This window comes from Canis aureus, chromosome 4 (genome assembly GCF_053574225.1).
Source record: "Canis aureus isolate CA01 chromosome 4, VMU_Caureus_v.1.0, whole genome shotgun sequence".
Classification (NCBI taxonomy): domain Eukaryota; kingdom Metazoa; phylum Chordata; class Mammalia; order Carnivora; family Canidae; genus Canis; species Canis aureus.
The window spans coordinates 73,808,251-73,824,404 of record NC_135614.1 but is presented as its reverse complement, the minus strand read 5'-3'; the positions used below and the strand labels follow the sequence as shown (position 1 = coordinate 73,824,404).

The 16,154-nt window shown below is 39.7% G+C and overlaps 1 protein-coding gene across 1 annotated transcript in view; it reads left to right on the top strand.

Annotated features, from left to right (window-relative positions):
- Nucleotides 1-16,154, top strand: part of SLC1A3 (solute carrier family 1 member 3) — a 78,169-nt gene that overhangs the window by 52,686 nt on the left and 9,329 nt on the right. The window contains exons 4-6 of the mRNA XM_077896204.1: nucleotides 7,939-8,143; nucleotides 10,872-10,914; nucleotides 14,380-14,672. Coding sequence (XP_077752330.1) covers nucleotides 7,939-8,143; nucleotides 10,872-10,914; nucleotides 14,380-14,672 — 541 coding nt within the window. The remainder of the gene's footprint in view (nucleotides 1-7,938; nucleotides 8,144-10,871; nucleotides 10,915-14,379; nucleotides 14,673-16,154) is intronic.

Below are 16,154 nucleotides of genomic sequence, written 5' to 3'. Positions count from 1 at the left end.
TGGGTTTCTAAATCTTGGCGAGAGGACAGTCATTCCTTTGTGCTCCGCTGTTACAATGAGGTAACCGAAGAAAGGGTCTTGGTCTGAGGCTGTCAGCTGTTACTAATCACTACTCCCCAGCTCATCATGGGTCCCGCTCGCCTCTCCCTCTTGCTCTGCTTAGCACACATAAAGAAGATGAATTACTCCCTGGTTCCTCTTCAGAAAAGCATATTGTGCAGCACATTCCAATACTGTGAGCAAAGGATGGGCTAATGTGAAGGGTAAATGGGTATCTAAATCACCTCTCAGTGGGTCTTGCGCCGGCAGCTGTGTGCCTGTGAGAAGTGAATCTCAGAGCTGGCTCCTTGGAGGTCTTCTTGAGACCTTGCTGAGAGAGAGGAAGTCCCCATGCTGGGTCCCCTGGCAGATCACGTCACTGGAACGGTTGCAAGGCTGTGCTGGGCTGTAATGAGAGTCTGTTGGATGGTTAAGACCAGTGTAGAGAAAAGCAAACTTGACCACTCAGAGGACCTCACCAGCTGGTAACCCAAGGGAAACATTCTCCACCCCAAAGGTCAAGGAGGCCACTGGATGTGACTTTTTCTGCCACTAATAATATTGCCTGCTCCCCAGGGATGTTTCTATTTAACAGTCTTTCAAAATAGAATGTTTCCCTTTTGCCTTTCCATACTTCATTTTACTAGTGAACAGTAGAACTCAAAGAAAGACTTCTGTTGACAGTTTTAAGGTCAAATTTAAAAATCAATTTGCCTGACAAATTATACACTATCACAAGCAATAAATTCATAAAGAAGCTTCCTTGTCATTCTCATGCAATATAACCTCATAAAACTAAATGGTATTTTAGGCGAATGAAATATCAAGTTTTGTGACATCATAAATAGCTATACGGGAAGGAAATTTTCACCGAGGTGAAAACCCCTGTGAAGATACTTGTGATTTAATTGACTGTGAATTCCACAAAATTGTTCTCAGCTGCTTATGGAAATTGTTTAACTCTTCTTCGCTAAGAATCACTGATTAAAGTAAATGCCTCTTTGCTCAAAATTGCATGAAGAGAATCTGTTCTCAAACTTTTTCCCTCGTTACAGTGTCTGCAGAATTTCTGTTCAACTCAACTGACCAGATATTAGACATCAGCACCCTCATTTCGTTGGTTTCCACTAGCAAAATGAAATAAATTCTTGGGTGCTGTGAGCAGCTCAAGGTCCTAGGAAGCAAGGATGAAAAGGAGAGACCATAGCTCAGGGTTCCTTTTTAAAGCCCCTACTATTAACTGAATGCAGCTATCTACCACTGTTTGCAGACTATTTTTTTTTTTTTGCTAGAACCTACAAATAAAATACAAATGTATTCGTATCTGGATACCCCCTCCAAAAAAAGGAAAAAGAAAGAAAGGGGAAAAAATACAAATGTATTTTACATTGTGACCCAGCCATACACATACATACACACAGCTGAAAAAAGTTTCACGAAATAATACTTAAGCCTTGCCACAGGTGATAGATACCCTTTAATATTTTCTATTTTGTTCTCTTTCGTTAATAGAAAAAATATCAGTCATAACCCACTGAAGTGATTTCATGACCTGCATCATAAGCACGTGCTAGACCCCATCCCTCTCTTCCATTCCCTTCTGCGTGTTAGCTTTCTACTTATTCAGTCATTGTTCTGTTAACAGGTGGACAGATAAGACTTTAGCAGTTACTTATATAGGCTCATCTACAAGAGTGCATCATGGTAGTAAAAGAGGGAAGATAATACAGGAGTGGGAGAGAGAGAAGAATGGGAAGGAGGGAAGGTGCTCCTGGTGGTGAATAGTAGAGGCTTACAAGCCTTCTGTCTCCGGGACCATACCAGGGACACCCTGCTGTGAGTGATGGCTGAGGTGGAGGGCGGGACCAGTTCTGGAAATGAAGCTCAAAGTGATGCTGAGTCACTCTTTCCCGCTAGAGCTGTCTCATTCTTCAAGAGAATGAACTTCACAATTTTGGATTAATTGGGGGAAGAGCAACTAAAACTGGTGAATTAGAATTTCAGAGTATTTTAAGCAAAAGCAACTTTACTACTTGTAATTCGCAGTAGCCTAATCTAAATGTTTAAAAAAAAAAATGTGGCCTCTCCCCAGCATAACAACAAAAACAGTGATAAGAATGACTATTCAGCATATATTTATGGGGTCCCTTCCTGCGCAGGTGCCAGTCTAGCCACTGAGGCTACATCAGTGAATAAAGTACGTGGTTCTGCAATTCTGGCTTTAAAATTCTAGTAGGAGGGGACATATAATGATCATAACTAGCATTTATCAAGAATTTGCTTTGTCTAGATTCTTTATGTAAGTTTTCCCTAAGCAGTATAAATATTATTAGCTTCTTGTCTGGATGAAATGGAGGCTTACAGAAGGCAAATAGTACTTAGTGAATAGCTTGTTTATTACTTTTCTGCTTCATTAATAATGACAGCTAACATTTGTGGAATCCTTACCATGTGCCAAGCACTATGCTAAGTGCTTGCTGTACAGAAGTCCCTTTAATGCCAGTGAAAAGCCGGTGAGGGAGCTGTCAGTATTCCCATACTACAGATGAGGAAACTGGCTTATAGAGAAGTGGAATCCAGGTAGTCTTAGCTCAGAGCCTAAACTCTCAATCACTGAGCTGTAATTAAAAAAAAAAAAAAAAAGGAATATGCTTCCAAAAATGGCTGAGACCGTAAATAGTTTGAACTGTTGTCTTTTAGATTAAGTTCTGAGGCTATCTCCTGCTTCAAAATTGTGGTTCAAAATTGTGACACAATCATTAGCAACCGTTTCTATCTAACTTTTTAAAGATTCTTCTGTTCCAGAACCCATAGAATTATAAAACTGTACTTTTTTACAATCTAGTCTATAAAGGGGCTGGAAGAAAACATTTTAGTGAAGGAAAACATAATATAGTTTTAGATAGATTTAAAATGATTTATTTTATGCTCTCACACACACACCCCACCTCCCTCCCGTTCCTCTGAGCTTTTCGACCCTTTTTCACTCTCCCCTTTCTGAGGATTTCAATGTGCCCTGGCTCCAGCAGTGGCAGTAGCTTTAGGATACGAGAGATCATTTTTCAATCTGTAAATAAGAAGATTATTGTATTTTTAGAATTCAGCTTCCCTTAAAAAAAAAATCAGCACTTATAGTCAAATGAATATGGTACATGCTGGAACCCATCCTTGATTTCCTTGTTGTAAGTTTGCCCATCTTGAAATTCTAGGAGGATGGAGAACAGGCGGCTTTCATTACATGAGTATTTGAGAAGGCCATTGTGGAGAAGGAGTGCCTCTAAAATAAAACAAAAACTGAAACAGACAGTATTCTTGAGTCAGAGTTGCCATCTCCCCTTTTCTGTTCTTTCTGGGCCTAGTCCAGTGGCCCTGGAAGAACAATGAAACACCATGAGAATGAGTAGAAAAACAATTCATCACAGAAGGCTTCTTCCTTAAATTTCAATTTTCAAAACCAGAGACAGGAATTATTGGGGGAGAGTATAGTCAGATGCATGAATGGATAAGACATAGATTTTTAGCAGATAGGAGAATAAAATCCATGCAAATAATAGAGCCTTGAGAACCTGATCTTATTTATATGTTTCCTTTTATACTTGGCTGAATACATATTTCATTTATCCAAGAAGTCATACCAAATATTGTACCAAAAGAAATCTAATTTACAATACAGACTTACAGAGATCCGCATACATATTTATGAAACGCTCCCTCCCCACTCCATCCCTACAAAAAAACCACAAAAAAAAAAACCCACAAATGTGGTGCATATTTGTTAATGCCACACTGATTACCAAAAGACTGTTTTTATAAAGAAAGAAGTAAATGCATATTTACCTATTTGCATTAAGAAACTCTCTTCCTTCCTCTCTCTTCAGAGTGAGTGCTGCCTAAAATAACCAGGTTTCCTGAGCAAAGTCTTCATCTTTTACATTCTAAAAAATGTCTGTTTAATCTCTTTTACATGCTTAACTCATTGGTGAATATGTAATAGGTTTGCAGAAATGATGGATGGATTGCTTTCTTGTTGACTGGTTCTTCATGGGTTGGTTTTTAAAAAAGAAAATAAGATTCATATACATACAGCCACCAAGTGTCCATGATCCTCCATGTTCCATTAGAACATGCTCTCGGCTGTTTTTCTAGAAATGATGAGAAATTTGTACTAATTGATTAATATTCTAGCTAATCTTTCCGCTGACCAGTGTAATGCACTTCCTCTTAAGGTAGAGAATGCTGAGTAAAGTGCTAGAGTTTTTCCACAGTTACCTACCTCCATGGAATTTTCTTCCAGCCAGTTGGCTTATCTCAACATCAAACCCAAATGGAGGAGAGTTAGAGCACACTAGCATGAATAACAAGGAAATGAAATGTGGGTGACTCCAAGCTTGTCCATTAAAAGAGAGGTATAGGGAAAAGGATGATCCCTTTGGAGTGTGGGTTCAAAATCTGCCACTGCCGTTATGAGCTGTGCAACACTGGACAAGTTACTTAACTTCTCTGACTTTCTGTTTATTCACCTTCAAAATGGTATCAATGACATCTACAACCTACAGTTGTCATGAAATTAGATGAATATGTGTCCCTGATTGGGGGTAGGATTTTGTGAGTTAGTGAACTAGCACAAAAGTTAACTCAAAATATATAAAACATATAAATACAACAAACTTGTCATTATGATTGGACGACCAGTCGTGGTACTTGTAGCAATTGTACAATATAGTATTTCTTGGGTTTCAAGAGGGTCTCAATTCTGATGGCAGCTTATTTTCATAATAAAGATGTCAAGATGTCTTAAATGGATCTGGTTTAGCTAAACCTAGATTAAATGAAGAAAAAGAGACCAGTCGAGATCATTATCTTTACTGCTTGCTCTGGAATGTGTTTCTCAAATGTATGTTTAGACAAACGTGTAGTTGTGTAACACCCTCCCATCAGTACCTACATACCCAAGTAACTTCATGTCTCCCTTGCTCTGATGCCCTTTTCTTCCATGTATTTTGAAGTGACAAGGCTCACTTAAAATTTTCCCTTCCCTGTATTTAGAGCACTTCCTGACGAAATTCCCTTTTCTACAGTGATTTAGTACTTTACCCTTGTCCCCGAACACTCCGACATTTGTGTGTACTCTGTGGTGTAGAGCTTTGTTTTGGATTTTATGAGTCTGGGGAACAGATATGGTCACCAAGTTTGGGAAAGGGACAGGATTATTAGGTTGTGTCTTCTGAGCTGATCCTCCATTTTCCTGGTTCTACCAGTATCAGGGCCATTCTCTTTCAGGTCCTGTGTCTGGCAGATTATCCACAGCCATCCTGCTCTTACCCTGACAGTCCATGACCTTGTTCCTGGTGGGTCCCTTTGGTTTTACTAGCCTGTCTCAGAGAAAAGGGGAGTTGTCAGAGTTGGCAGGTGGTGAGGAGGGGATGGAGGACCAGGAGTGGAGGTGGGCAGGCAGCTCATGTGGGATACCAGGACCCCTTCTTGGGAAAGGACCTATGTGGAGAATTGACTCACGAAGATACTCCACCCCCACCACCCACATCCCCACACCCCTCCTTCCTTGGGTGAAATAATAGCAGCTGTTGCTTTATTCTTTTCCAAAGAAAAGGGGTCAATATGTAGAGGTTGGTGAGGCCTCTCATTTGACTATCAATTCTCTTTCTGGGCTCACTGCTAAAAAAAAATTTTTTAAAAAATGCCTTGGTGGTTGTCTTCAGCTATTCCAGAATTTAAAAGTATAGAGAAAATACTTTCACATTGGTTTTCATTTTTTAAATTAAAAAAAGAAATCCTATAAGTAAGACTCTTCATTTCTTCCAGTTGATAGTCTTGTAGCTGTGGACCGAGATAACCCCCCTCATCCCTGCCTGCCCCTGTGGTGGGAGGGAGGGAGATTTAAGCCTCCTCCTTTGTTTGCCACATTGGTTTCCAGTGCTCTGCCTTGACCACTTAGCGCTCTCTCTGAATAGCTATAGGTCGGGAGTAGTGGGCAGGAGCATCAGAGAAGAGTTGGCATGAGAACGGAACAGAACCACAGAATAGAAGGCAAGAGGGAAAGAAAGCATCTTGGAGGAAGAAAATACTGCTGCCTGGTACCCCCCAGCAGAGATATCCGGCCTATTGTGCCCACACCACTTGTCGCCGAAGAATTTCAGGCTTCAGTGGTGACAAGCTCAGGCAATAATGGGAAAGAGAGTGGGCCCCTTCTGAGAGAAATTATTGCAAGTGCAGAAAGCCAAGATATTTGAGATGTGATTCAGACCTGCGGATGAAAATGGGGGGTTGGGACATTTGACTGCAAACAGATTAGCACATTTTAAGGTTGGCGAAGTGTTGAAGTGGCACCATCCCAATAAATGGATACTTAGCCCTGGGTTTCAAGAGTAAAAGTAGCTAAGTTCATGCATGAAAGCCAAAATTGGCCTCCTTGCTTGTGGGAACTGCATTTGGTCCCCTCAGGGGCAGAAAGTATTCGAAAATTAGTAGTATAAGAGCAAAGTTCAAGTTCCCACTCCATTCTACTTGGTATTGACTAAGACCTGAGACAATCACTTAAGTGTTTTTTAATCTGCATTGTTGGTTGTTAAAATAAGAACATGGCAGGTACTAAGTAAGTGCTTATTATGAAAATTATGAATGATATGATTCAAATATAAATGAAATTATGGGAATTACCATTATATCACATTTTTTGGGCTAACCTAGCCCAATCATGGATACTATTTTTTTCAATACTATACCTTATTCTAAATATGTCGGTTATGAACAGTCACTATCTAAAGATTAAATCACTATTAGAATCTGATACTGATCACTGGAATACAGTATAACCTTTTAATACATTTATAAAAACACAATTTTAAATAAAGAAAATAGTCCCCTTTGTTATGACTGGATTATACTATAATCAGATTTTGGTGTTTTCATGAGATTAGGGAGGAGAAAGGAGAAAAGTGAAGAAATATCTAATGAAGCAGAAGAGCCCATATTATTATAATTTAATCTTTTGAAGGTTTTGTATCCTTTCCAATTTTTTACCATCCCAAGAGACGTTAAGATATGTTCCATTTGCTAGAGCAGGAAGGGAAATCTTGAAAGTCACACCTCCTTTTTTACCTAGGATAACACCTCGCCTGAGGTAGACTTTGAAGATGTCCTGAAAACGAGGGGGCGAAGATGTTTAACATGAGATGAGGTACTCCATGCCCAGGGGAGAAGGTGGAAAGATAAGAAGAATCCCACCAAAAAAGAGAATTTTTTTTTAATTTAGTTGAGAAGAAACAAAACCACAGAGAAACTATTTGAGAACTTTGGCTTTATAACCAATGTCTAACTTAAATGCAAATTGAAGATAAGTTGTGAGATGATCCGAATAATGGCTTAAATTTTGCCTACAAACATAAAAAAAAAAAGACTCACAAGCACACATATAAAATAATAGGTCTTTTAACAATTTAATGCCAGTTAATCCATGTGAGTCACCACAGTGACTTGAGATATGCTCAGGTTACCTTGCCAGAAATTTTTCTTAAATATCTCTTCATCTACAGATACATACACACCACTCACTATTTACACTCATAGCTTCCCCAACCAGTAAGAATTTGATTGCCCTTTCAAATCATTAGAGAGCCATGTGAACTCAACTCTTGAGACAGGAAACAAGTGATCAGGTGTTTGCTGACAAGACTGTTGACTAGCCATTCTTTGGCTTTTTCCCTTCACCTCTTATGATGCCCTGATGAAATCTGATGCCAAGTTCTCGTAACTTGTGTAAAATCCCATTGCTGGGTGGAATGAGGGTAGGGGGGTGTAGAAGGAATTACTTTCCCTTTACCTTTCTCTGGAGAATTCCTTGGACTGACTTCCTGAAAATTTCCTTCTGTTTGCCTTCACCAGGGATGGCGGCCCTAGATAGTAAGGCATCAGGGAAGATGGGAATGCGAGCGGTAGTCTATTACATGACTACGACCATCATTGCCGTGGTGATTGGCATAATCATTGTCATCATCATCCATCCCGGGAAGGGCACAAAGGAAAACATGCACAGAGAAGGCAAAATTGTACAAGTGACAGCTGCAGACGCCTTCCTGGACTTGATCAGGTATGTCCTTGCAAGCCCATACCTTTGGGTATATGTTGACCACTCAGCCCCTCTCTTTGGGGAGCTCATCAAACTGCAGAACAGGTATCTAACTGAACCAGCCTCACTGGGCTTGAAACGAAGGTCTCATCTTTACTTTTTCTAGCAGAAATTAAAGGTTTTATTTTCTGATCTCCTGGGAAAGAGGTGAGAAGAGCAAAGAGAGGATATAGATTTTGAGTGCCTTGCTTTTAGGATTCAGAATCTGACCCACTCAGTTCTCTCAGCTTTGCAGCTTACCTTGGAATATTAATAAGTCTTATCCTACTGTTCTCAAGTCTTGCTGTTTAAAGCTAGTTTTTATTCAACTATAGCCTGTTGATTGGACTCTTCTAATTTAAAACCTGTCATCTGTATCATCACCTGTTATACACAACTTCTGTCCAGAAAGGACTTTAAAGATCATCTGGTCATTCCTGTCCTAAGGTTTTCCTTTTATATTCTTTATGAAGAAAGGATTTGGCAAACCAGCAGTAAAAGATTAAAGGATGGCTTCTTTAGCATTGTTTTGGGTATAAACCATACACTGATGGCAAATGAGTTTTATCCAATACTTGAAACAGACTTGACTGTAGAGTCATCTCACATGGAACCATGAAGTAAACCAAGGTTTGATCCTGGCACCTTCCTGCTTGCTCTCTCTTCACACCTGCCCTTGCATCAGTCAGGTCCTGGCAGGAAGCGTATCGCATATTCCAAAGGATCAGTAAAAAGGGTTGGTAAAGGTACAGGCGGGGTTAAGGGAACCTACAAGGGATGGTGAGGCACCACCAACATAGGAAGCTGTTTTCTTGTCATCCCCAGTTCTGAGGGGCAAAGGAAGGAATGCAGGAAGAGCTGTGGTCTTGGGAAAGAGCCATATGATAACAACAACAGCTCTAATTTAGATGGAGAGAGTTGCTGTCCACCCTGTCAAAGAGAGAGGTGAAGAATACATACAACCACTTCTCTCTCTCTTGCTACCCTGTGATCTGCTAATACATCCCACTGGACAAACCCGAAAAGGAAGCCAGAAGGCAAGAAAGCCCACATGCTACAACCTAAGGGGTTAGCCTCCCAGTGCACAGAGCAGGCTAGAGAGTGCATCTAGAAGGGCAAATGGAATATATCCCAGCACACAGGCCTCTAGATTTCTCACCTGCTCAGCATTCCTCCACCATGTAGCCTTCCCAGCCTGTCCTCCCAAAACCAAGTCCTTCCCTCCCTTCTGTACAATTTCCTTACAAAGTGACTGGTTTGCCAATCCTAGATGCCTACTCTAGATGTTCCCCCATTGATCATCTGAAAGAAACTACCCCTAGGGACTTGATTTCACATGCCATCTCAAGGGACGGGTCTGTGGCAAGTAGATTCAAGAGAGATTTGAGGAAAAAGGCTGTCTTCAGAAGCACTTCTGTTTCTACCATGAATGACTTTGTCTCATCTATATAGAATAAGCACAACCCAGGCCTGTAGAGCCTCTTCTTGAAAACCCTTTTTAGGGAGTTAATCACAATTACCTGACGGTAAGAAGCCACCCTATAACATTATTTCATATCAAGTTGTCCCCCAATAGCTATGATTTTATTTAGTTCATAAAATTAATTAAGGCTTTTCACCATTTTTTCATGAACTTTACCATCAGCTAGGTTAGGTTAGGAGGATCTTATTAAATTCTCTTTCTGTATAATTTCTACTCTTTGCTTGAAGAATCGGGATCTTGTCATTCTAAGTCCAGTTGATCCATCAGAGTGCTATGTATTTCTGCCTCTCCTTGCTCTAGTGGTAGGTGTATGAGTAGCCTATCCCTGCCAGTCAGTTGGCTTGAGCATTTTTCCTGAAATCTCCTGAACTCACATTTCTATCAGGATTTATGGAAACAGACCCATAGAGCATAGATAGGAAGGAAAAGGAAACAGGATGGTCTAGGCAGTAAGAAGAAAGGGACAGACAAGAGTTGATGACCTAAAAATATGACTTGGATAGCACACAACTGCTGGATAGTTTATTCCCAATCTCTTCAAGAGATAAATCTCAGAGACCTAAATGGGTATAGTGACTTGGCCAAGTTCACACAGCTATTTAGAGACTCCTCAGCTAGATTGTGGCCCCTTGAACCCTGCCATGAACTCAAACACTGCTCTGAGAGAGTGACAATCCTTGCCACATGGACCACAAGTTTAAATTTTGTGGGACATTTCCCCATTGGTCACCAACGAGGCTCAAAATCTCCAGCAATTCCAAGTCAATATCTCATCCCCCATGTGGCCTTTGGGAAGATTTTGTGGAGAACACAATTGCACAGTCTGACCTTGACATTTGATTCAAAACATTTGGTCCCTAGACATGGAACAATATCAAACTGGCCACTATTAAATAATGCCTCAGTTAACCAGAATGTTTATAACCAAAGGTGTTTCCATATTCTCACTTTGGTTATTCCTGGGATCAGGATTTGATGATATACTGACAAATTTTTAAATCCCACTGTCTGACAGAAGGACAGACTTCTCTGAAAAAATATGAACTACGTGGGCCCCACAGAAGGATGACCATATGTCCCATTTCAAGTTGTAAAATCTACCAAAATCTTTTTATCCATTTGCCACTTAGTTCAATACAATCTTTACCTTAGACACAATGAAAAAGTATTTAAGAAGCAAATTTATTATTTGAGAAACTTTTCAAGTGACCATTATTTTCTTTGCAGGAATATGTTCCCTCCAAATCTGGTGGAAGCTTGCTTTAAACAGGTAAACACTCTATAGCCACTAATGCATTTTTGAAATTCCTCTTTGGCATACCAAACAGTGGGACCCTCTTGTTTATTCTATTTTTTTTTTCCATTTCTCTGCAATAGGAAACACTCTTTTGCCAACCAGATGGAAAGCACTAGGGTTTTCTGGAGAATTTGCAGCGGGTGGGGAGGTCTTACCTTATATTAAAGGCTTATTAGTTGCCAGATACTATGTAAGTCTTGCATACAAATAGCTCCTTGAGTCTCTGTTAATAATTAAGAAGGCCAATCAGGACACTCCCTCCCTCTCTGTGCCCCCACATTCCACACACAAGAGCCCACCAAGCAAACAAACTCCAGTAGACACATTTACAACTTGTTTTAAAGATTAGGGAGAGGATTCAAGTTTCTGGGTTTAATTAAAAAAAATCAATGGATTGGTTTTGAAAAGTCTACTAAGAGCCTTGTGGATTCTAAAGGATGAACCATATCAGAAATGGCATCATCATTTCTTGAATGCCTACTATATGCCAAACACTAATGTTATATCTGGTCCTCACATGAATGGGATGGGTATAATTGTCTTCATTTCTTTTTTTTTTTTTTAAGATTTTATTTATTTATTTATTTGAGAGAGAGAGAGAGAGTGAGTGAGAGAGAGCATAAGCTGAGGGGCAGCAGAGAGATAGGAGCAGACTTCCCACTGAACAGGGAGCTGGACACAGGACTTGATCCCAGGACTCCAGGATCATGATCTGAGCTGAAGGCAGACACTCAACTGACTGAGTCACCCAGGTGCCCCATTGTCTTTCTTTCATTGATGAGGCAACTCATATATTATAATTCAGAAGGAATATTTAATAGGCACAAGATTTCATGAGTAATAAATGGTAGATCCAGAATTCAGATCCATTGTGTTGACTCCAAATTTTATCTTCTTTCTGCTCTCTGCTTCCTGGAGAGGGATGAGACACCCGCGTAGAGGCTATAGTGATCTCCAGTTTCTTTTAGCCTACATCCAGGCAATTCTTGGCTCTCTGTTATGGGTACAAATATACTTTACAGTTAAGGGGTAAAGTTCATTCTAACTTCATCTGAATAAAAAAGCTTTGTTGCCCAAAAGATTAAAAGGAAAACCGTTAGACATTCTAGGTTAAATAATGGTGTCACTTCATCCTAGTTATAAATCCCTAACCCTTCTGCTTAGAATCTGTAAAACAAACAAAATAAAACCCCAACCCTGTGGAGGACTAAGTTTTACACATACAAGTCGCCCTTTGGTTTCCCTCCTCTCTTTTTTAAATTTTTATTGACTATTTTTAATAGCTAATGCATGTACACACTGCAAAATTCAAACAGAATCCCTTCTTTAAAAAAAAAAAAGTCTAAGAAGCCAAAATCGAACTTTCTTTATTCAAAACCAGCAATAACCATAAATAATATACCCCTTTCAATCCAACCAGCCAACCCCAGCACCATGGGGCTGACTATTCCAGTTAGTCAGCTGGCACTGGGCAACATCAAAAATGCTGATTTCTAGCAGCACTGGGAAAAGTGCTGACTCGAGCAGATTTATTGTATTTGGTTTTGGATTGCATTTACAGGATTTTGAAAGGGAAGCAAATGTATCTTCCCAGGTCTATTTGTCTTAGACCAGAATGCAAATGAGGTTTCAATTTCTGTAGGCTACAAACCGTGTCCAAGGGGAAAGAGTTGAAGCCATAGGAAAGGCTAATCAGGATTGGAAATCTACCCTAGATAATCCATAAAATGCATAAGCATCCCAATGAAATAGAGATTTGAGAATTGATTGGAACAGGAGACCAAAACGGGCCAATTTCTTTGTTACTTAGAACTACCAACGGTATCAATGATTCTTCAGGGATGTGTCCACATTACTGACAGCTGGCTATATTTGAAACTAGTGGTTTCCCATCAGACAAAAAAGTCTCCCATTCGCTCTTGGTCGAGAAATGGCCCAGCACTTCGTGTACAGCTGTGCTTTCTTCCTAGACTGTAGGTCCGGTCAATATCCGTACATTATTACTCTCTGATCCTTTACCACTATCAACATAAAGGCCAGGAATTCTGCTCTCATTAAAATCATAGATGGATGGGCTTAATTGTTTTATATGGTCACAGTCATATACACGGCATCTTCTGTCTGGGACATCTATACAGAAGTTGTTGGGAAAAGACCCTACCTTGAATAAGAAGAGAAATTCCTTTATTGACTTGAGAATTGGCTTGTCATCCTCAACTATTAATCAAGCATCTATTCTTAAGAAGTGATACAAAAAAAAAAAGAATACTATCAGAAATGCCTTAAAACTATTGTTTTGGGATTTTTAAATTTTTTGTAAACATAATTAAGTTTTTTGTTTTAATTCCAGCATAGTTAATATACAGTGTTATATTAATTTCAGGTATACCATATAGTGACACAACAGTTCTATGTGTTATTCAGTGCTCATCATAAGTGTGCTGTTTAATCCCCATCATCTATTGACCCCCCACCTCCCATCCCCCCACCCCTCCTCTGGTCCAACTGTTTGTTCTCTATAACTAAGAGTCTATTTCTTGATTAACCTCTCTCTCTTTCTCTTTTTCCTTTGTTGTGTTTCTTAAATTTCACATAAGTAAAATCATATGGTATCTTTCTCTGCCTGACTTTTTTCACCTAGCATTGTACTCTTTAGATCCATTCATGTCATTGCAAATGGCAAGATTTCATTCTTTTTATGACTGAATAATATTCCGTTGTATAATATACCACATCTTCTATTGATGGACACTTGGGCTGCTTCCATAATTTGGTTATTGTAAATAATGCTGCTATAAACATAGGGGTGTATAGGGGATTTTTAAATTTTTAGTATTCACTGAAATCTCCAGCTAAGTCTAGTCTCCACAGGCCTTTGTTACTGAGCACCATTAGCCAACCTTAGTGTACTTTACAATTTTAAAAATTTACTTTAAAATTTATAAGATATTCTCATATATTCTGCTTAATTTGGTCACTACAACAGCCCTGTGAGGTAGAACCACTGTGGCCATTTCTGCTTCACCAACGTAAATAAGACCAAAATGACATTTGGTGATTTGTCCATGATCCTATAGCATGATCCTATAGAAAGTAAAGGGACTGTTGTGAATATTTAGATTTACAGTTTTTTAAAAGCCCATTATAACCATTTTATTAGGGTTTCAGAAGAAAGCAAAAGCACATGTGTACGTTTAGTTCAGCACCTTCAACCACATACCTCTTTCTTGTTATGATTTGTTTTGTATTTGAATGTATGTGTGTCCCTGCTGAAGAAGTAGTAGAGGTTTATCACACATTAGATAGATGATAGATAACTTCTATAATACTATCCTCTGAGTACAAGGTAATGTATGTAATTATAGAAAATTTGGACAATAGAAAAGTAGAAGAAAACAAAAATCACCTTTAATCCTTGTTGTGCCTTTTCTTTTTAAGTTTAAAACCAACTATGAGAAGAGAAGCTTTAAAGTGCCCATCCAGTCCAATGAGACGCTCATGGCTGCCGTGATAAACAATGTGTCGGAAGCCATGGAGACTCTTACAAGGATCACGGAGGAGTTGATCCCAGTTCCAGGGTCTGTGAATGGGGTCAATGCCCTGGGACTAGTTGTCTTCTCCATGTGCTTTGGACTTGTGATTGGAAACATGAAAGAGCAAGGGCAAGCCTTGAGAGAATTCTTTGATTCTCTTAATGAAGCCATCATGAGATTGGTAGCAGTGATAATGTGGTACGTATTTCTATTTGCTATATATGCTGTATACAGATGTTTATTGCCATCAACATGTGTTCTGTACTGAGGGAGACGCCACCAGGCAGGATGGCCAATTGCAACCATCTCACTTGGGTAAGCACAAGAAAATCAATGGTTTTCTGGGCCTGTAGTGGCCTCGAACCCATCTGCAAGCCACTCTCAATAAGTTTGCCTCCTTGTTTTTGAAACGTGTCCACTTCTTTACTCCAGTGCTGGTGGGATCCCATTCCTTAGTTCTTCATTTTATAACTATTTAGTTATTCATTCAATATCTATTTATTAGGTGCCAACTGTATATGGAGCACACAATGGCACACACTCTGGACGTAGCAGTGAAGAAAACAGACAAGGATGTCCTAGAACTTATATTCTTTTAAGGGACATAGAAAATAAACAAATCAACCAAATGCCTCAGTAACAAGCATTGTGAAGAAATAAAGACAGCAGCAGATTTTATTTTATGTGATGTGATAAAAAGTGACTATGAAGGAAACGCAAAATTTGCCCGGAATGATGCACAAAGGCCTCTGAGGAGGTGACTTTTTTTTTTGCTAAGATCTGAGTGACCAGGAGAAACTAGCAACACACAGTGCCAACAGAAGAGAATTCACAGTAGAGGGAAAAGCAAATGTAGAGGCCCCTTGACCATCAGAAGAAGTGAGATCTCCTCTCGTCCGCTAGGAAAGAAATGTAAAATGGCAGTCCTGCTGCCTGCCTGAAGGACTCGTGGGAAGTGTTAAAGAATGCCAATCCACAATTTATAACAAAACTTCCCTGAAATAAAGCTGAGAGTAGGACACAAAGGAAAAGATTAAATCTGCAGAAGAACATTGATTGACCTTGGAAAGTAAATTCTCACCAGCTGGGAGAGAGCCCTTTGATTGGTTTAGGCCTCGTGTGGGGGTTACTTTTCCTTTATCCTTTATTTCTAACCCAGACTCCTTCTTGGCCCTGGAGGGAGGAAAGCATCCATTTCTAAGAAAAGCACCCCCCAATGTGATTAAAAATGTCCTTTGTCTTTATTGCCACCAAAGTCCGGAGAAATCTATTTTTCAGGAGCTTGTACGAGGTGGATATGAACTTGGGCTTGAAGACTGATCAGAATGTGGTCTCCACAGGAACCCTGGGTTGAAGTCCTGGGGCCTCTCCTTTGAAATCCTGGCAGAGCTGAAAGTGGACATTTATCTTCATATTATTAAAATGCCTCCACCTTTCACCCCTTTTATGAAAGAAGCCCATTCAAGGCTGCTGAATGAACCTCACATGTAGCTTTCAAACTGTACATTCGCCTGCACATTCAACATTGAGTTATTACTTTTCTGAAAACAGGTACTTTTATAATTTCCTGGCCTGTGTTTGAAAGGACTTTTAAAAGAAGCATTGTATTTTTCAACTTGAAATAAGACCTGCACAGTTCCCAGCAGACCCTTCCTAAGGGCGATTGGCCCCTCTGTTTTT